Source organism: Podarcis raffonei, chromosome 10 (assembly GCF_027172205.1).
Source record: "Podarcis raffonei isolate rPodRaf1 chromosome 10, rPodRaf1.pri, whole genome shotgun sequence".
NCBI lineage: Eukaryota > Metazoa > Chordata > Lepidosauria > Squamata > Lacertidae > Podarcis > Podarcis raffonei.
Window position 1 is genome coordinate 25546124 of NC_070611.1, and position 21595 is coordinate 25567718.

Here is a 21595-nt window from a genome sequence, read left to right on the forward strand (position 1 = left end):
GATTCAAACTGCCAACCTTCTGATCGACAAGCCCTAGGGTCTGTGGTTTAAGCCGCAGTGCCACCCACGTCCCCCATATTAGTTAAAAGTATAGTTAAAAGTAGAAGTCGGCAAATGCGTCTTCTTTTTTGCTCTTCAAAATATGACAACCCTAACCATCTCACAACTATAAAAAGTAATGGCATTTTATATCACCTGTATATGCACATACACATATACAGATATTTGGATTTTTAGCCCAGCTTTTAGGTGGATTACAACCGATCAATAAAATACAACATTAAAATTCTAAAGATGTAAAATAAGTCAAAACAACTAATCAATTTAAATCTAAAGCAACCAATGTCATCCTCCTCACCCTCAATAAAATGTGATGCAGACAGAATTTCTTATACCAGATGTAATGATCTGAACAACAGTATTAGGCTGATGTACAGAATGGAGATTTTAGAATGCATTCATGCTTTTAAGAAGTTCTGTAGGACCTCTTTCTTTTTCTTCTTCCTTTTGCACATATCTATTAGAGCAAATTGAATGTTTGAAGTTTCTGGCAGATGCCTGAAAGCAAGCTAATTCAATACAATAAATAATCCCTGTACAATGCAGCGTGCTTAAGGATAATGCAACAGGTACACTTATTCAAGTACCAGGTCCTGCATTTCTACTGTAATGATTTATCAGGTGTGGAATGAGAAAACAAAAAGACTTGTGAGTCATAGTTCTGTGAACGCTTGCCATGCCCTTTCAACTGACAGCACTCCTTCAGGCAATTTTGGCCTCATAACCCCCAAAGCTTTGATCACCCCAGTGTCCAAGTCTCTTTCTGGTTGTTGTTCAGTTTTTTGAAATGTTCCTTGCTCTGCAAAAGAGGTTTCTGTTTTTCTGTCGCATTCTCTGGGTCTTTGAACTCTGCTGAGGCCACACTTCTTACCAGCCATGTTCCATGCCCTCCGTGGCTGCTTTGGCATGTTCTTCAACTGTGACAGTGCCTCTTGTTTACCCAAATGGTGAGATGTGTGCATAGGAATGTGGATTAGCATGTGGCATATGAAATGTCCTGTGGAAAAAAGAGGGCTCACGTTCCACACAACCTTCCATTTCATAAAGCATTCTGTGGATTGGTCAATGAATCTAAAAATATGTTAATAGCAAACTATGACAATGTAGCCAAAACAGGCTTACTGAAAAAGAAAAGGGAGATATCAACATGCTCGCTGGAGGCCCAATGTTTGCAGAAGTAGGGAAAATGTCTAAATGAGTACGAAGCATGCTCAGTGTCTGTGGAATGTTTGCTGGCTGGGTGAGAGAAAGGGTGGTGTGTGTGTGTGTGTGTGTGTGTGTGTGCGGAGGGGGGGGAGAGAGATTATATACAATGTCTAGACTCTCTATACAGTGGTACCTTGGTTCTCAAACTTAATCCGTTCCAGGAGTTAGAAAATCAAAGTACAGCTTCTGATTGGCTGCAGGAGCTTCCTGCACTCAGTTCGAAGTCGCGGAAGCCACATCGGACATTCGGCTTCCGAAAAACGTTTGCAAACCGGAACACTCATTTCCGACTTTGCGGCGTTCAGGAGCCAATTTGTTTGGGAGCTAATCTGTTTGACTATCAAGGCACCACTGTATTCAAAAGAACTTTACTTTCATATATATATGTATCTGAGAAGAATATATTTACAATCTCACACTTATTCACTTTGTTCCTTACAGAGAGCTTCTACAAAGGTTTCCTCCTCTTAACATTTAGGGATCTTCCTCTGTCTGTTTCACTTCACACAGATCACACTGACACAACACTATCCTTATCAGTATGTAGAGAAACCTCTCTCAGCAGCCATTATCCCTCATAAACACACAGAGAAAAACAGCAGTTAAAAATGACAATTACTGGAATAACAGTCACAACAGAATGGAATGTCTCTCTCATGTGACTCAGTCAGCCAATCACATGAGGGCTACTGCCAAAGGAAAAACCCTATGTTAAAAATATACAGTAGTTTAACATAAGTGAACATTCCCAATTCAAGATATTGAACCATTATCCTTGACAAAAGGGAAGAGAATATTTTGGAAGGTGGCATAGCTGGTTGGCTTGGACACTGAACGGGAGTGCTCTGCACTACAACATTGTGCTGCAGATCCAACTTCTGTTACTGAATGTAAAGCACATAAGGAAACATCGTTCGTGCACTTCCTTTCAAGTCCCTGTGAATTACAGATTAATTTGCACTTTGTGGAGAATAAATGTAAAGCCTTCGGATCAATGAATCCCCACCTTCTCTCGAAGATTAGAATGTATGTGAGGACAGTGACAGAGGAAAAGGCCTAGCTTTAAATACTGGAGTGACTGCACAGAACAAGAAAATCCTAGTTAAAGGCTTTGAGTAATATATTTGCTTTGATCATGCTAATGACCATTTTATAACTCGTACAATGCCTAATGTGACAGACTGGAAACAAGGGAAGCTTCTTTGCTCTGAGACTGAATATTTCATGACAAAAAAATGGTCTCACATAGCATTTTTTAAAACTGATATTGAAAAAGAAAAGGACAACGGCTTGAAGGCATTCAACTCCCTCTATCACCCAGTTTCCTCTGAGAATTCTTAACAGAATAATAATAAAAAAACATATGTTATTGTGTCTATTATATTTTGATAACTACAACCTGTATAGCTTCAGGGGACTTTGGCAGTGTGTCACATTTATAAATAGGAATGTATCACTGGTAGAATTCCGAACTTACACAATTTCTTTGATAGCTGAGGCTTAATATAGTTCTGTGCGTCATTAAAAATGAGAGCAGTGATAGCAGGTCTTGATTCCGACATCTTGGCCTCTAGTGCATGATGGTCCTACTGGTCTGCCACCAAATTGTTTCAGCATTCATTGATACGTGGATCTTCACAGGACCTTTTTTCAGCTGGAACTCACCAGAACTCAATTCCTGCACCTCTCAGGTGGGTGCCATTGCCATTATAAGAGAATAAGGGAAGCGTTCACAGTGAGTTCTGGTGCCTCTTTTTCTAGAAAAATAGCAATGGCTCTTCACACATTCCACAAGCTGTATTCTAGTATTTATCCCAACCCATCCACCCAGTAGCACACTGATTTTCGCTAATCCTGGCAGTGATTGCTTGAGAAACATTATGGGATTTGGGTGCTACATTTTCCCACTTCCTCCATTGTTCTCTCCCCCCCCACATACATTTTATTATTTTTACAAATAAAAAATACAAACAAACACAATTCAATAAAATCATACTGTATGTAAAGATTCCCCAAATCTTATGACCCCCTTCCCCAATCCTGTCCATGGAATCTTATCTTAAATGTCTACAACTGCATATTAATACGTACTCCAGTTTTTATTCAAACCATATCATCCATGTTTTTTACACTACAAGTGAGTCAAAAACCTGCTCTTGTTTCCATCTGCTTACAGTGGTCTCCTAGATAACTTATAATTTTTCCCCATACCCAATTGTATCCTCTTGGTTTCTGAGTTTTCCAGTCAGCTTTGCCATCTTGGCATAGTCCATCAACTTGGTTTGCCATTCTTCTCTGGTAGGGACTTTGTCATCTTTCCAATTATGGGCCAATAACATCTGTGCGGCTGTTGTTCCATACATAAAAAAGTCTTTTCTGCTCTTTTGCAATGTCGGTACCTGTAATTCCTAATAAAAAGCTTCTGGTTTTTTAACAAAAGTTATTTTAAACATTTTTTTTCCATTTCATTATATATCATCTCCCAGAAAGCTATTTTTATCTTACAAGTCCACCACATATGATAAAAGGTACCTTTTATTATTGTTCTCAACCTCCAGGTCCCTTGCATCGATCCATTGGCTTGTTATCCCCTACAGTGGTGCCTCGCAAGACGAACGCCTCGCAAAATGAAAAACTCGCAAGACGAAAGAGTTTTCCATTTTGGAGGTGCTTCGCAAAACGAATTTCCCTATGGGCTTGCTTCGCAAGAAGAAAGCCCATAGGGAAATCTCCGCCAGCCTTCAGAAGAGGTCCTGGACCTCTTCTGAAGGCCGGCGGGGGGCAAGGGTCTTTGCTCCCCCCGCCTGCCTTCCCGGGACAGCGGAGACTTCTCCGCTGTCCCGGGGCGATCTGAAAATGCTGGCGGGCGGCAGCGAACGCTTCGCTGCCGCCCGCCAGCATTTTAAAATCTCCCCGGGACAGCGGAGAAGTCTCCGCTGTCCTGGGGGCTTTTAAAATGCTGGCAGTCGGGAGGAAAGCCCTCCTGTCCCCGGAGCTTGCGGGGTGGGAGGTGGGGAGAAGGGCTTTTCTTCCCACCGCCAGCCTTCAGAACAGCCTTCTGAAGGCTGGCGGTGGGAAGAAAAGCCCTTGTCCCCCTCCCAGCCTTCAGAAGAGGTCGGGGGCCAGACTGTCCCCGGACCTGGTCTGAAGGCGGTTTCCATAGGAACGCATTGATTGATTTTCAATGCATTCCTATGGGAAACCGTGCTTCGCAAGACGAAAAACTCGCAAGAAGAAAAAACTTGCGGAACGAATTAATTTCGTCTTGCGAGGCACAACTGTATTTTGTTTTGATGTTTTGTTTCCATTGTGTGTGCTCATGGTTTTGGCGTGGTTTGAGTTGGCTCTGTTTGTTTGAGCAAAACTCAACTGAATAAGATGACGTATGAAATGACCCTTGTTGCCCGTTCAGGCAGCCACTTCCCCGCACACCTGAATGCAAAGCAAAGCTTCCTGCAAACCACTGTTTCCTATTTTGTCCAAACCTGGAATAAAGCCAGGCTGGTTTAAGAACAAGCCATGTTGGTTTAAGAGCCCATCTTGTTCTGAAGCTGGTAACCATGGTTTCCTGATTTGGACGAAATAAGGACTATGGCTAATTGAATACTTCCACATTTTATTTGGGTGTACCATGAAGGGGTGCTGGAATGGTGCTGGAGGAGACTCTTGAGAGTCCCATGGACTGCAAGAAGATCAAACCTATCCATTCTGAAGGAAATCAGCCCTAGGTGCTCACTGGAAGGACAGATCCTAAAGCTGAGGCTCCAATACTTTGGCCATCTCATGAGAAGAGAAGATTCCCTGGAAAAGACCGTGGTGCTGGGAAAGATTGAGAGCACTAGGAGAAGGGGACGACAGAGGACGAGATGGTTGGACAGTGTTCTTGAAGCTACCAACATGAGTTTGACCAAACTGCGGGAAGCAGTGGAATACAGGAGTGCCTGGTGTGCTCTGGTCCATGGGGTCATGAAGAGTCGAACACGACTAAATGACTAAACAACAACAACAACCATGAAGGGAGAACAGAAAGGCTCGGTCATATCTTGGCATATTAAGCCAAGATATGGTTGTTCCTTATGTAGTATTTTTTTCCAATAAAGATGTATTAATGTTTAGGAGCACATGGCTTTACATTCAAGCATAAATTTGGCATTCATGAAATTAGAGTGTGTGGAGTGCTTATAAGGAGAGAAGAAGGCTTGTCTTTTTGGAGTATTTAATCTGCATGTTTCTATTGAACAATGGAGTACCTACGTGTTAATTTTGTATGAACCTCCTTCTAGCTAGCATGAAATTCTATGGTGTGTCTGTTCCATGGAGCTGTTCCTGTGAGTTAACTGAGGCTGTTTTGAACTATGGAAGTGACCTATAATAAGTCTAAGGGTCAACCTTCATGTTACACATAGTGCTTTGTGTCTCTTTCTTAAATTAATATTGGGGTCACAGCACATGGGAAAGGGAGCTTTGTGCCTTCTCTCCCTAGCTGTGAAGCCCCAAATATCGTCCCACCTTTCATGATATGTGTGCCAGCAGGCTCTTTATCATTCTCTTTTCAAACCTCGTAACTGCATGAGGGTAGGCAGTATCGGAGGGGAATTGAAAATGGGAAGGTAGGAGACAGAAGCTGATATGTGCTTTAATCCATTTTTAGCTTAACTGTTTATTTTATTTTTATTTTTATTTTTAAAAAACCATACCTGCTTTATTGACAGTTTTAAAGTTTTAGAAGGCCTTTTGTGTTCATAAATTGTGACCTTCTGTTTCACTTACACATTAAAACCAGCGTTAGAAACTGAGATATGAAAGCTAGGACCTAACTGTCGCCTTAAACCTAGGTTATGGGTGCAACATCAGAATGTCCAGGCACACATTTTTTTTTTATAACAAGAATACAAAACTGAAAATGAATCTTCTTCTTCTTTGGCGATCACTCATAGCCGAGTAAGATTGTCTTCCATAGACACAGTTTTAACAATGAGTCTGTAAGTGACTGTGGAGGCCAATTCTGGACCCACACGTCCTTCCACAGTGGGGACATTGGTTTCTGGGAGGGAGTTGATCACGGTGTGGATTTGCCAAGCGTGAAAATGAATGAACTGCAGCTAAAATATTATGTTCATTTTTCACAGGATCTAGTCCTGGGGTCAGCAATTTTTTTCAGCAGGGGGCCGGTCCATTGACCCTCAGACCTTGTAGGGGGGCTGGACTATATTTTGAAGAAAATAAATAAATGAATTCCTATGCGCCACAAACAACCCAGAGATGCATTTTAAATAAAAGCACACATTCTACTCATGTAAAAACATGCTGATTCCTGGACTGTCCGCAGGCCGGATTTAGAAGGCGATTGGGCCTGATCCGGCCCCCGGGCCTTAGTTTGCCTACCCATGATCTAGTCCTTCCCCTGCCCACCCCCCTACTATCCTTAAGAGGGTCTCAGAGAGTAGCTGGAAGTGGGGAGGCAGAAAAAGGTCCTCCTTTCCTTCCACTCTGCAGTTTTAATCTGAAATTTTAGATGCATTCCTGCATCCAGAGCTCAGAAACTGCTCATGAAATTCCCTGTCGCAAAATGCGCCTAGAACAATGGGAGTTTCGAATACTAATTAAAACCACCCGTTAATGCGATATATGGACATGATCCAAAGTTCTGTGTGCCATTATCCATACAGGGTAACACTGTTTGTGTAGTGGAAATTTCCCTGCCTATGACATCAGGTGCTCAGAGCAGCTGCATTTGTCTAACCCCCAGGGAATTGGGGTTAATGTAGTCCCCGCCCTCCCCACCCCCATCTGCAGTATGCTACAGGGTGTGTAATGGAGAATAATGATAAAAATAACATCATTCCAGGAAGAAAATTTGTGTGTCTCGGGTGATTATCATGGTTTTGAATTTGTCTCATTGGAACGTCAGTCCCTGCAGCGCTAGAATGCTTCCTGATATCATGTGAGGGCTTTGGTTCAGAACAAGCTCACAGCAGAACGTCACCTCTTGAACTACTTGTGTAACTTGCTCTCTCCTAGCAAGTTTTCCCCAGACGTATGTCGCTTTGCCTTTGAGGTTACTACTGAAACCCAGAAGTCTAAACAGAAATAGAATAGTGGCACAGAGCTCAAGGCTGCTTCCTGCAGTCTGCAAATGGACTCTGGAAATGTTCTGCTCTATCTGTGAACAAAGACATTGTGGGGACTATTTCACCGAATTTCTCCAGGGAGGGGAGAAATTGCTTCAACAGTTTCTCAGGGATGAGGCTCATTATTACCCGTGGGAGAAGAACAACTCCTTCCTTCGTCGCTTTCAGTTTTTTTATGGTGGTGATGCGAAGGGCAGCAGCAGCAAATGTCTTGACAGTCTATCTCCCATTTTGCATCCTTCATAATCCTCCACAATGCATTATGGGGCACATATTGTAGCTGCTGGGGCAGGGTGTTATATTTGGATAAAATTGGGAAGTGGGAAATCGAAGGTGAGAGGCGAAAGAAAAATCTCAGAAGTTTCCTCTGAGAAATCTTAGTTTAGCTCCACCTGGAGCAAATATTCAGCAGTGAAAAAAGAATTCCACTCCTAAAGCCCCAAATTTCAGGCTTTAACCCTAAATACACTTTTTAGTAAGGGAATCCAACCAAACACAGTAGGGTTTTACTTCTCAGTAGGACTTTACTTCTAAGCATGCACACAATTGCATTGTAAGCAGTTCCAAAAGTTACCAGGGTTATATGCATGAACCAGCCTGGGGTGGGGCCAGAACTAATCTGTATGCTTTAGTTTCTATTTTGTTATATTGTGAAAAGCGATCAGTATTGGTTGTTTGCTTTGGGGGCTGAAATATTTTTTGTTTTTGTTTTATACCACTAACTGTGTGATTGCATTTCTCTTCAGAACCATAGGCTACAAAAAGAAATACGTAAAGGTTCCCCATGGCCACATGTGGGTAGAGGGTGATCATCGTGGACACAGCTTTGACAGCAATGCTTTTGGCCCGGTAAGTCACAACCATTTTCTCCATGTGTATTTTATACCACATAATATACAGTAATAAAAACTTGTGGAGATTCGGTCCCCGAAAGTTTATTTTAAAAGACAAAGTTCTGTAGGGGGCAGGCCAGTTTGTCTCATCATGCTGTTGCAGGAAGCGGGGAGAACTTTGACGTGTGTGGTTGGTTGTCTTGTTTAAGAGCACTTAAAGCAGGGATAGGAATGGTTGCAGCTCCCATAATCTCTGACCATTGACTATGTTGGCTGGGAATAATGGTAGCTGGAGTTCATCAACATCTGGAGGACCACAGATTCCCTGTCCTTGCCTTAGATAAACTTATTCCTACACTGGTATATCAGAACAGGTCCTGAGGGGATACTGTTTAACAGCAGAAAATTCTTATCACTCTGAAATAATTGATGCTGTAGGAGTTTTCTGACTTTGAGTGCTATTAATGTGGCCTGATATTTATTTAGTGCCAATGGTGTGCTAGGAGCCAAGTAGGACACAGAAAAGCCCAGAGCTTTGTATAATATACGTTAGGAAGACTTGCCTGGGACAGAGATGAGGGGCTGACAATGACAAGTGAGATGGGAATATTGAAGCAGAGGCTGTGTGATGCCCCTAAGATAGTCTGGGAAGTCTTTTGAAGAGAAGTGGACCTTGCAGAGGGCAACTTATAGGAAGGCAACTATACTCTGTAATGGCTGTTTCGACACGGCGATCACTTGATTTTGTGATTCTGGAAGGAAGGTAGCCAGGTGAACAGAGATGAGAAGAATGATCAGAGAAATGGAGATGACAGAAGCCATTGTGGGGAAAAGCTATGGTAAGATATGATCTTCAGAGTAAAATGGGTGAAGAAAGAATGTAAGTCCAAAAGCATTCAGCGTGCAAACTGTGTCTAGATTCTCACAGACGACAACAACAGCACCAGTCTATTTTGATATGTGTGCTGTAGCTGGGAGCAGATTGTTGGAATTGGTGATGGGTTTCCAGTATAAGTAAACAAGATGATATGCTTAAGATGTCTTTGGATGGAGATTGGGACCATGGCAGAAGGGGCTAAATATGGAGGTGGGGGCAATTCAGAGACAGAACAAACTGAAGGCATTCCAGTCACTATGTGACATAAGCAATTATAGAAGACAGTGTGTCTTGCATAAAGTAGCTAGCTGCTAGAGTGGCATTGGAAATGACACTGTACAGCAGGATGCATCCGTCTCATTAATGCTGCTTTAGGTGACATTTTGATACCCTGGTGTATACCACTCCCTGTGTCACTGCATAAATGAATGTATGCCATCAATGCATGCTATGAACTGATGGAAATGTCCTTGAACACTCCAATTTGTAGATCAAGGTTCTGAAAGTGTACACCCCTGCTCTTTGTGAAGCCTATTTCCCCACATTGTAATTTGTTCCTTTTTTTCATAAGTGTGGAACGGACGAGCAAAAGGAAAAGGGCATCGTGGTGGCAGAAGTGAATCCTGTCTCCTATTTTTCTTATAACAAAGGTCACTCAAATGCAAAATGTTATCTATGTCAAAACTCTGATTTTGGGGTACTAATGCATTTCCCCATGAAACAGCATGTATAAATACTATCTTTGGAAGATGGGTTGCATTTAAGGCCATCATCTACTGACCTTCACGCTCTGCTGTCAATTTTAGCCAAAGAGCTTCCATAATGTAGATAAAGCCAGACGTGGTTAAACTTGTAGACAAGCATAATGAGCTTCATGGGACACAGATTGAAATGGTTAAAAAAAGAATCACACACACACACACACACACACACACACACACACACAAAGTTCTTTCCCCACTCCTTCAGGATATAGCCTTAAGAGAGGGACTGCGGGCTGGAACAATAAGACAATTGCACTGGGATCATTCAGAACCTACTGTGCCACATTGGGAAATGTAAAATAATATAAGATCAAATAATTAGGTTACTTCCTGTATTTGTCTGATAGAATAGTTTTCATTAGGGACGTGGGTGGCACTGTGGGTTAAACCACAGAGCCTAGGACTTGCCAATCAGAAGGTCAGCGGTTCGAATCCCCACGACGGGTTGAGCTCCCATTGCTTGGTCCCTGCTCCTGCCAACCTAGCAGTTCAAAAGCACGTCAAAGTGGAAGTGGATCAATAGGTACCGCTCCAGCGGGAAGGTAAATGGTGTTTCCATGCACTGCTCTAGTTCGCCAGAAGCTGCTTAGTCATGCTGGCCACATGACCCGGAAGCTGTATGCCGGCTCCCTTGGCCAATAAAGCGAGATGAGCACCGCAACCCCAAGAGTCAGTCACGACTGGACCTAATGGTCAGGGGTCCCTTTACCTTTAACTTTATAGTTTACATTTTTGGAATGTAAAAATGAAGTTTCCTGGTATTAAGACTGTGTGTGCATTCTAAACAATGTAAAGGGCATATGCTAAGTCCCCATTTTTACCTTTAAAAAAACCTACTTAAAAAGTATTTATTACTGTAATGTTTGGGCTTAATTATTATAGGATCAGAATTAAAAAAATAGTGATTTTCAAGAATCATGATGGATATTTGAATTCTTTGAAACAAAAGTGGAGTACTATAGTAATGTTATATACAATGGGAAGATACAGATGTGAGGGCCCAGAAAAGAAAAATCAGAGGAAATTATACACCCATGTCCTTCCCCCTTCACCCCCTCGGCCTTCACATCTCAATGAAAGGAATGCAAGTCGGACTCTAGCCAGTATTGGTCCGCTCCCCCCTTTTACCTATTTCTTTTTCTAGATAGGTGGATGATAGAATGTTGTGGTTGTTAAAAAAACAAACAAACTAGGATTCAGAACGATGCAATAGAAAGTGTGATGCACTGAAAACAGGAACCTCTGAAAAATATAACTGGGCAGCTACAAATATAACTGTTAATTACTTTGCAGCGCTAGACTGAATTAAGAAAAGCAGGCTTATTGTATTTTATTATTCAGAGAACAGCTTTGTTCTGTGCAAAGGAGCAAATGTACTGTAATGCTGTTACTTTGATATTGCCTGGTTTAATCTAGATTTTTAAACAAGCCGTCAAAGCTATTTATAATGACTTTTTAAAAAAACCACCCTGTACTGAACTGCAGCCAATAACCATTAAAAGAACTTATGGCTCCCCATTCCTTTTCTTAAAAGTGGAAAATTATATGTTGAGTGATTTTGCTTCCATTTGTATAGTACTTTTCTTTAAATTAACCCATGCTTCTAGCAGGTTTTAGGAAACAATATTACAGTGTAGTTTAACTGGAAAACCAATAAAACACAATTTTACTGAGGTTTTTGTAGGTTTGCTTTTGCCTTGGCTTAGTTTAGCATGGCAGCCATAAGGACTGAAGTGGCTGCAAGCTTCTCTCCCAGAGCATGCACTGAACCCAGGCTTAGCTTAGCCTGTTGTGCGAACCATGCCACTGAATGCATGCAGAAAATGTTTGTAATAGGCATCACTTTAGATGTGGATGTAAGTGTATTGCAGTGTATACGCGGTAGGTGGAAATATGGCAACACTAGGAAATCCAGACTAGAGCATACCCAATGAATGGCTTTTCAGCCTTTCTTTGAAGACGTTCAGTGGTGCAAAGCCCAGAACCACATCAGGTAATTCATTCATTTGTCAAACTGCTCTTAACATCAAGACGTTTCTCCTGGTACGCAATCAAAATCTACCTTGCTGTAACTTTAGCTCATTGGATCTGGTTGTGTCCTCTGTGGCAGCAAAGAACCAGTCCTTGCTCTCCCCTGTGTCATAATTCTTCATGTATTTGGAGAAAATTGCAATGTCCCCTGCCCCTCATTCATTTCTTCTCCAGGATAAACATACTCAGTTCCTCCAAAGTTTCCGCAGAAGAGTTGTTTTCCAGACTCTGGATGATCTTCATTGCCCTCTTCTGAATCCTCTTTTTGTAATATACAGACTCTATGGCCTTCTTAAAACGTAGCCTCCAGAGGTGGACACAGTACTTTAGATGAAGTCAAATATGAGGTCTCATAGAGAAAATTCACCTCTTTAGCTATCACTATTGCACACTTTATACATTCTCCAAGCACAGAGTCCACAGGTGCTTTATGAAAGTTGACCCGAAACTCAAATTTCACTGACATCGTTGTCTGTAGTTTTGTTTGCTATGTTATTGTGGAATTGCTCTCAGACAGTCAAATTACCAGTGCAGTCTCCAAACTATTTGCACTGGTGTACTGAGACTATATTGGTTCTGTTGAAGTAGGTCAAAGTAAACCTTCTTAATCTGTTTTATGAACTGCACTCTAATGAAATAATAAAATTCATTTAAAAACCCTTTGGGGGGTGTTGATGAATTCTATATTTTGGAGTTGATTTTTCTATTTTATAGGTTTTTCACATAACTTGAATTTGCAAAAAAAAGGTTTCACATTCACAAGGAATTTGAGGCTAAGCCTGTTTAAAGGGGCCTCATGTATGTGTACTTAGCCCCATCGTTCAATATGAATTCCTCCTGCCCCTTTTTGTGTTGAAAATAATATCTTCAGTGTGGTGCTTTTTTTATTCATCAGGGTTCTGAATTCCAAGGTAAGACTCCTTGCTGCCAACATTACTCTCAATGTGATAGTAGTGGCAATGGATGTAGCAGGATGAAAAATTCAACTTTGAAAGTGGGATTATCTGTGTAGGCCTGGCTGAGTGCTTTCAATAGGCTTGCCCTCTACATGCAACTAATTTGTGAAGAGGACCCTATTGTGATACATGTTCTATTCATAATCCATCTGAAAGTATGTGGCTATCTCAGCTGAAGTTGGCAATGTAAACAATGTTTCGTGTGGTTACATTGCCACTTGTAAAGTTGCTCACTAAAATACTGTGCTTGAGCACATGAACTAATGTGCCATAAGGGCATTTAAATAATGGAGAATCTTTCCTCCTGGGGTAATAACAATGGATGTAGCAGGATGAAAAATTCAACTTTGAAAGTGGGATTATCTGTGTAGGCCTGGCTGAGTGCTTTCAATAGGCTTGCCCTCTACATGCAACTAATTTGTGAAGAGGACCCTATTGTGATACATGTTCTATTCATAATCCATCTGAAAGTATGTGGCTATCTCAGCTGAAGTTGGCAATGTAAACAATGTTTCGTGTGGTTACATTGCCACTTGTAAAGTTGCTCACTAAAATACTGTGCTTGAGCACATGAACTAATGTGCCATAAGGGCATTTAAATAATGGAGAATCTTTCCTCCTGGAGTAATAACAGTTTGCCCTGGCAAGTGGTTTACTGCAAGGCTATGAAAGTTGGCAAACCTGATGAGCCAAGTAGGCTAGCTGTATATGTATGAACGTCAACCAGGGGTGAAACTAGGCTTTATTTCACCCGGGTCAAAGACCCAGTTTGGCAGCCTCCCATGTGCCACAGAAATAAAGGCTACCAAACAAAAGAGAGATAAAAACTAATAACAAAGATAACAGAAATCTGACTGGTGTTGAGAAAAGAATAAGAGCAATTCTAGCCAAGAGATCATCAGACCCTTTGGCGAACCTTTCTGGCATGTCTCTGACCTCTTCCAGAGAAGGCTTAAGGGGACCCAAGGGATTGTTGAAGGGAAAGAATTACTGATTACGTTTCTTCACAGATCTTTGAAGCTATAACATACAGTAATGGGGAATGTAAATATCCTTGATACGTTGTCTTATTGTGGAAATTTGAGAGCTATTTATCCCACTGCACTCTAATGCTAAACAGAAAATATAAATCCCTCTTCATCTTATCCACAACTGCATTTCAGATTGGATTCAGTGTTACTTAACCAGAATACAGCTGGAAAACAGTAATATACTCAGAGTCAAAAAAAGAGAAAAGTGTGCATAATTTGATTTAAATTTGAAAGGGACTGGTGGGCATGCAAAAATTAAATAGCGGAAACAAAACTAAAATGATATATTGCTTTCAGGCAAAATTCATGGAAAAGTGATTTAGTGAAAAATGATCGCATCCTGAGTTGCAGAATAGGGATGGAATCCCTATATGCCCTTCCATTTCTAGAATGGCCTTTGATCCAGTGGGTCTAAATCTGTTTCGGTTGGTAGGGGGATCCTTCAGAACAGTGTAGAGGATGGTGTGGAATGGGCTGGGGGCTGCTATGGGTTGGAGAAACCAACCAAACTCTTCCCTGTTCTGCTTTCAAAAATGTACAAATAAAGTTTATTAGTCATACTCACCTTGTTTGCACACATCAACTGTTATGTTTCCGATCTTTGTCACTTATGGACAGCTTATCAGTGAACTCACACACCCCGGCACAATCTGAACATCGAAAGCTGCCTTATATGGAGTCATATATGATTTATTTGGAATATATAGATGGTCCTTATATGGAATCAGGGAATTGCTCCATCCAGTGTAGGACTCTTTGCTTTTGGGAGCTTCCCAGGTTCAAAGACAGCCCCCACCTCCACTTCCCCGCATCTAAGGTTATCTTTTGGGATTCCAGGCCTGGGATCTTCTGATTGCCAAGCAATGTGCGATGGACAGTGCTCTAAAACTATCATACAACAGGGGAAATCTCTTATCGAGAAGGCACCATCAGTTGTGCACATCGATTCAAAATCTCCTTCCCTTGCATCTTAATTGGGCCAGGGAGGAAAACTGTTGACATACCATCGCCACTGGCCAGTCAAAGCAACAGAGGAAGTTGTGTGCCTGATTTTATTTATTTTAAACATTTCAAAAAGCTCGTGGAGCTGCTTGCATAAAAATCAATAAAAACAAGACAGTCCTTGCCCACAGGCTTAGAATTTAGAAGACCTGATATGAAGGTGGGGTGGGGGAAGGATGAGGAGGAAAGAAGACTCAGGCACCAGTTCATAAAGTTTACATAGTAGTTCTTGTCATCGGGAGCAACTTTCTTTTGCCTACATTTTACTTCGAAGAGAGGAAGGCTCATATGATTTATTGTGTTGAAATCTCGGAGTTGAGGTAATTTTCCATCTGGCCCAATCAAATCATGCCAGAAGGAGCTAGCTAGAGAGATAAAATCTGCTCCCTAAATGGGAGGGTATGTGAAAAGCACAGGCAGTGTTTTTCCATGCAGCTTGTAGCTTTTGAAGAACGCACAGTCTCTAAGCTGCACAGAATGGATATGTACACGGCAAACAAATCCACGAGGAGTAAACAAAAGAGATCGAGAATGTATCAAGCGTTGGAGAGCTTCTTGCAATGGTCATCACAGATCGTAGCGTGTAGAACACGGCGTTCTGTGAATATCTAAATGTGAATGTGCTTCGCAGGCTGAAGGCATTCACTTATTCGAAGGGTTAAGTGCAGAGCAGTCTCATTAAGAAGTGTGTGAATTTATTTATTTTTTAAAAAAGAAGTGTGTGAAATGGCTGGAGCGCCTAAATGGTTAGCTCTGCTTATAGATTTCCTGCTCTGCCCAGACTGTGATCCCAAAAGGCACTAAGCAAATCTTGCAGGATTAAGCACGAGCTGTCCAGAAGTGAAAAAGGCTGTTCCAGGTGTCAGTGGCAGGACCTGGGAGAACTGACAGAGAAGACGCACATATCGATCTGAACTATTGTAACCAAAGCAGGGCCTTATGAATAGAAGAGCCCTGCCATTCAAGTGAAGTCACAATGAATTTAAAGGGATGGCGCTCTGCTATTTCTGGATGGCCACTGACCGTGTCCACTGCCTTCTCCATTAGGGACTCTTAGGAGAGCTAACAGCCACTGGTGGCAAGTGGACTGATTCACACTCTTCGCCAGAAAAGTCGGAACTGTTATTTCCGGTTTCTGAGGCTACTAACTAGGGCTGTGCACCAGATTTGTCTGAGGCTTTACCCAAATCAGGCATATTTGTGGGGATTTGGATGAGCTGGGGTCATACACTTACAGTATGAGGGACGCGGGTGACGCTGTGGTCTAAACCACTGAGCCTCTTAGGCTTGCCGATCAGAAAGTCAGTGGTTTGAATCCCTGTGATGGTGTGAGCTCCCGTTGCTCTGTCCCAGCTCCTGCCAACCTAGCAGTTTGAAAGCACGCCAGTGCAAGTAGATAAATAGGTACCAATGTGGCGGGAAGGTAAACAGCATTTCCGTGTGCTCTAGTTTCCATCACAGTGTCCCGTTGCCCCAGAAGTGGTTTAGTCATGCTGGCCACATGACCCGGAAAGCTGTCTATGGACAAACGCCTGCTCCCTCAGCCTGAAAGCGAGATGAGCACCGCAACCCCATAGTCGTCTTTGACTGGACTTAACCATCCAGGGGTCCTTTACCTTTTACCTTACATACAGACTGCTGTGAGTTGGGTTGGACTGGCCCAGAGTGATTCACAGCTGCCAGTGGGGTACAGCAATAGGCAGCAAATAGAGGCAGGCAGGGTGGGAAAATGGCACAAAAAAGCCAGAGAGCTACCTGACCTCCAGCAGTGAGATAGTAGGCCCAATACCATGATTCTCCTTCCTGCCTGACAGCCTGCCTCAACTGCTGTTGAGCAGAGGCATTGTTGCTTTTTCTTTGCATGGTGCTGTGAACCTCTTCACCTTTTAAAAACTTTTTCTTAACTGTATGTTAAAATAGAGGCTTAAAACTCAGGAGCAGATAAGAATTTTTTTAATGCACAAATACAAGGGCATTTGGATAGTGGAGTTTTGATTGGTGGTGTCACAGAATGGCTTTTGTAGGTGACGGAGGTGGTAAAGACAGCTTGATAATTTTTTCTACTTCTCAGTTTGGCTTGGAAAAATAATCTTGCCAGATAATTTCTGGTGCTAACTTTGCTACTAATTAGTTGAAATTGGCAAGTTTTTCCAATGTCCTAACTGGTAACCTCTCTCATTCAAGCAGTTTTTATTCTTGGAATGCTACATAAATTCTTTTTTCTTACATTGGCCTTTGGCCCTTCCAACTCTCATAAAAAATCTTTTTGCTACATCTTGGCTCTTTGACACACTTATATCATATAATTTTATTACCGTCTATTCTCAAGTTAACCTTCCTTAAGCATCAGCAATTCAGCTGCATTTCGCAAAGCTAAAAGGTACATCATGTTGAAACCCTTTCTTAGAGCTATATCTAAAAACACTGTATGTGAGATGATCTTTGCCGTCCTTAATTTATGAAAATGCATGCTATCTTCCTGCTGTTTTCTGCAAAAGAATATACATACAAAACATTAAGTTATGTTAGCAGCACATTCATTCATTTCAAAATGGTTGAGGCTTCAGAATGGTTAGGTCACTGCTAGGGATACAAGAGAAATTTGATCCAGTTTGCATTTAAAGGCAGATCCAACTAATTCACACTTTTCAAAATAATACACAGACTGAAACAGTCATTCTCCAGAAGTATTTTCTGAATTTTGCAATGCAATTCTTCAGCCAAGTTATGTCTATAAAAATGCATATAATAAGGTAAAGTGTACATAAAAGTGCATATATTCATAGGAAATGACATACAAAATGCATTATAATATGGAAAGTTTAAATATTAGAGAAAATATGTTTTATCAAAAGTGTGCATATCAGCCAAAATTACATAAACAATGATGTCCTGTTCCCATGGCTGTTGTGCCACAGACAAATAAAATTGTTCATAATAATGATGTGCATCCCAATAAAAATTCCACCGAAAATGCTGATGAATTTTCATGAGTACTTAAAAAATAATAATAAAACAACTGACTTGAAAATGTAGCAAATTGAATTTAAGATTAGAAAATGAGAAATTGAGAGAACTGTTGGTGCCTGGGTACACAGAGAGAGACCTCGCTGGGCTTCTTGCACCAACTAGAGAACGTCAGGCAGGAGTGTTCTCCCCCACAAGCAACCCTTGGGAAGATCCATCACTCTTCTTTCCCGACATGCTTCTGCGAGACACATCCAGAGACATGTGCACGCAATACAAAAGCAGAGTCCAAGCAGAAGCTAGGCACTGGAGGTGTGGATTTTAAAGCTACTTTATTATGTACAAAACAGAACAAAGGAAATCATGGCTCCTCCCTCCTTCTTCATCTCCAGTTATGTTGCAAAAGTGCAACATAACGGAACAGTGTAACTGAACTTCCGTTCACATGACTCCAACAGTATGGAATGTCAACACAGACATGTGATGAAAACAATCACACATCCTGCAACGGGAGGAATGAAATCCCAACAAGAACCAGCATTGATAGATCTGCCCCTCCTTGGTTGTGTCTTTCTGATCTGGAAATTCTGGTGTTGTCAGAAAACAAAGTATTCAAATTAACCCATCTCACTTTTCTTCCAAGCTAACTCACGTTCAATAGTTGAGTTCTTTTTGCAAAAATCCAGGTGGTCTTCTATAGAATATGGGTTAATCAATATATTTAGCCTAATCTTTTTAAAAAATAAAATAGTACTACTTCTATAGTGGTTGTAAGTACTCAGCTTTATGGTGTTATAGCTCTCTGTCATGGTTCTGCTTTTCCCAGTGCAAATGACTCTGAGCAATTGCTCTCCTTTTTCATTCTAGCAGCTTTGAAAATATTTCAGAGCATGTCCCTATTAATCTCTTTTTCTCTAGGCTATGCACATGTTTTCAGGTTTTCCATATCTATTTTGCCTTCCCGAACCACTGTTATGCCTAAATGTGTGATACCATGGCTAGCTAGTATAATTTAAATACCAAAGAACACGGGGCTGCTTTATAAAACACTCTTTTGTTGGGTCCTCCCCCCTCTTTCCTGGGATATCTCTCTCACCCACACACACACGTGGCTACACAAGAAATAGTATTATTTCAGAGGTGTGGAATTTGCCAAGAAAGATTTGCAATGCTGGTATTGTTTCAGAAAACATGCTTTTAATGGTGCCAACTGCTCTATGAATTTAGTAACTTAAGGAAGTGTGCGTCACAATTTCAGCAGTATTTAATATGTTATTCTCTTGCTTCCTGCTCATTGCTGTTGAATAACTGCATCCTAAACGGGTTCTAACGCTAGGGAAAACTGAGGGCCAAACAAAGTGGTGGGGCCAACACCTTTTTGTAATTTTGAATCTTCCCTGTTCACTGATAAGATGGGGCTAATATACAGTTCATATCCAAAGAGGTGTGCACATGGGAAATTGAAGCCTCCCTTAACTTAGGGTTGCCATATTTCACAACATGAAAATCTGGACAAAAAAGTTGTTTAAGTTTGTGAGCTATTTTTTTTAAAGGGAATTCACACATACACACACACAGCCCACTTCTGATATGGGTTTTCCTGGACATTTTCTGAAATTCCACCCAGATGCTATTTCCAACAGACGAATCCTGGATATATCTGGAAATTTCCAGACATATGGCAGCCCCATTAACACCCCATGCTCATTTGCTTCAGTCACTTTTCTGGTCAGAGCAAGGGTAGGAAAAAAAAGAATCTTATACTTTGGACTCAGCCCTTTCTCACCAGCGTTTGTTTCTAATGTGTTTCTGAGCCCAATTCAAGATGCTGCTTCTGACCTATACAGACCTACATAGCTCGGGACTTCAGAACCTAATGGAATGCCTTTTCCTGCATGCCTTAAGACAGGGTTAGTCAACCTGGTGCTCGCCAGAAGATGTACTCAAATTTCCATAAGCCCCAGCCATCATGATCAGCAGTTTGGCAATATTTGGATGGAACCATGTTGGCTAACACTGGCTTAAGGTTATCTACTGAAGTCCTTCACTACATGCCCATCTAGCTCAGCGGTTTATCATGAGAGGGCCTTTTTTGGTGGTGGTCTCCCAGCTAGGAATGTCCTCCCTAGGGAAGTTTGCCTGGTTGCCTGCATTGTTGTCTTCTCCGTACCCAGCTGAGTCTAGCATTTTTGTTCCCCCATGCCTTTTTAAGATCTTGTTTTAAGTCTGTTTTGTAGTTGTTTTCATTTCTGTGCTGCATGTGGTATTTTATTATGCTAGTTTGGTGTTTGGCGCTTTTGGCTCGCTTGTTTCTTGCAGCTTTTTATTCAAGTTTGTTTTCATTGAGATGGTTATTTGTGTGTGAGCAGCCCAGGACCTCCACACACACTGCCCAGGCTTGTGCCCCAAGGAGGTCACTTTGGTCTGCTAATGCAATGGTCTGACTTCACCCCCAGAGGTGCACTCCATTGTCTCTGAGACAGACTGACGCCTGAGCTTATTATGAGATGCCTTATAAAAACATACAATAAATACTTAAATATCAAGCATGACTGCCCCAATCACATCTTGTTTGATCTTGAGAATGGAGAATTTGCCAGTTTTGTAAGATCGCTCAAATACAATGATAAAGAGGAAATTAAAAAAAGATGAAATGAACTGTAAATGGTCACAGTACGTAATGAAAAGGGAAAGAGAATCATATCAGCTGATAACACCTGCTTTTAAAAACGTCTTCCAACCTCTTCTGGGAATCTCAGGCCACTGAGAATTAGCTGAACTTAGATCCAATTGAATTAAATCAGTTGCACTTAGATCCAATTGAAATCCAAGTCATTACTAGTTTTTCACACTGATTTCACTGGGACAGGTTATCTCTAACCCTGAGTATAGAATCAGTTTCTTAACCTCTTTCAGAAGGAGGTTCCATTGGGGTCATGACCCTAATGGTCAAGCTTCTAGTCACTGCTGTCTTGAGCTTCCATAAAGATGAGACAGTGAATGGTGCTTATTAACTAGACTTCTAACCAGATGGATCATCCTTGAATGTTTGCCATTGCTGCCTTATCACATTAGGATGGGAAACCTGTAGCCTTCCCAATGTTGTAGGATTACAACTCTCATCATCTAAGGACATTGGTCTTGCTGGTTTGGGTGACAGAAGTTGAGGTCTGTCAGCATCTGGAGTTACCAGAGGGTCCCCATCCCTGCACTAAATACTCAGTCGCGTTATTCAGAAAAAGAAGTTTGGCTGCTGTCTGAATATGGGCAGTATCTTTTTAGTTCAAACATAGTTCTGGTTTGCTTTTGTAATAGTAGCACCAGTTTTCTGGGGTTTTGCAGTCTCCTAACAAGTTCCTCAGAGAACGTGTGTGTGTGTGTGTAAGGCAGTAAATAAGGGAGCAGAAATAATTACTACTACTCCATACTGAATAAAGCTCGGTGCAGTTGTAAGGTTTAATTATGGTAGTGAAGAAGAGACTTCTTTAACCAGACCAGACAGGACTATAACACTGTTCATGTCATCATTTCAGATATGGCCAAAATGGAGAACCTATTCTGTACTCCCATCCTGTCTCCTAAATGATGTTGATGTCCCTTTTTCATTGGAGAATGCAATCCAAATAAACTCTGGCCTTCTAAGCAGTTCACTGGAACCGTAAAGAAAACTAAGCCTCAGCACAGATTAACTCCCTGTTTCATCATTGATTCTAAACAGCTGGGAGTATATATTCAAC

The 21595-nt window shown here is 41.5% G+C and overlaps 1 protein-coding gene across 2 annotated transcripts in view; it reads left to right on the forward strand.

Annotated features, from left to right (window-relative positions):
- Nucleotides 1-21595, forward strand: part of IMMP2L (inner mitochondrial membrane peptidase subunit 2) — a 450464-nt gene that overhangs the window by 342357 nt on the left and 86512 nt on the right. For both annotated transcript variants that reach the window (XM_053404659.1, XM_053404658.1), the window contains exon 5: nucleotides 8144-8246. In XM_053404659.1, coding sequence (XP_053260634.1) covers nucleotides 8144-8246 — 103 coding nt within the window. The remainder of the gene's footprint in view (nucleotides 1-8143; nucleotides 8247-21595) is intronic.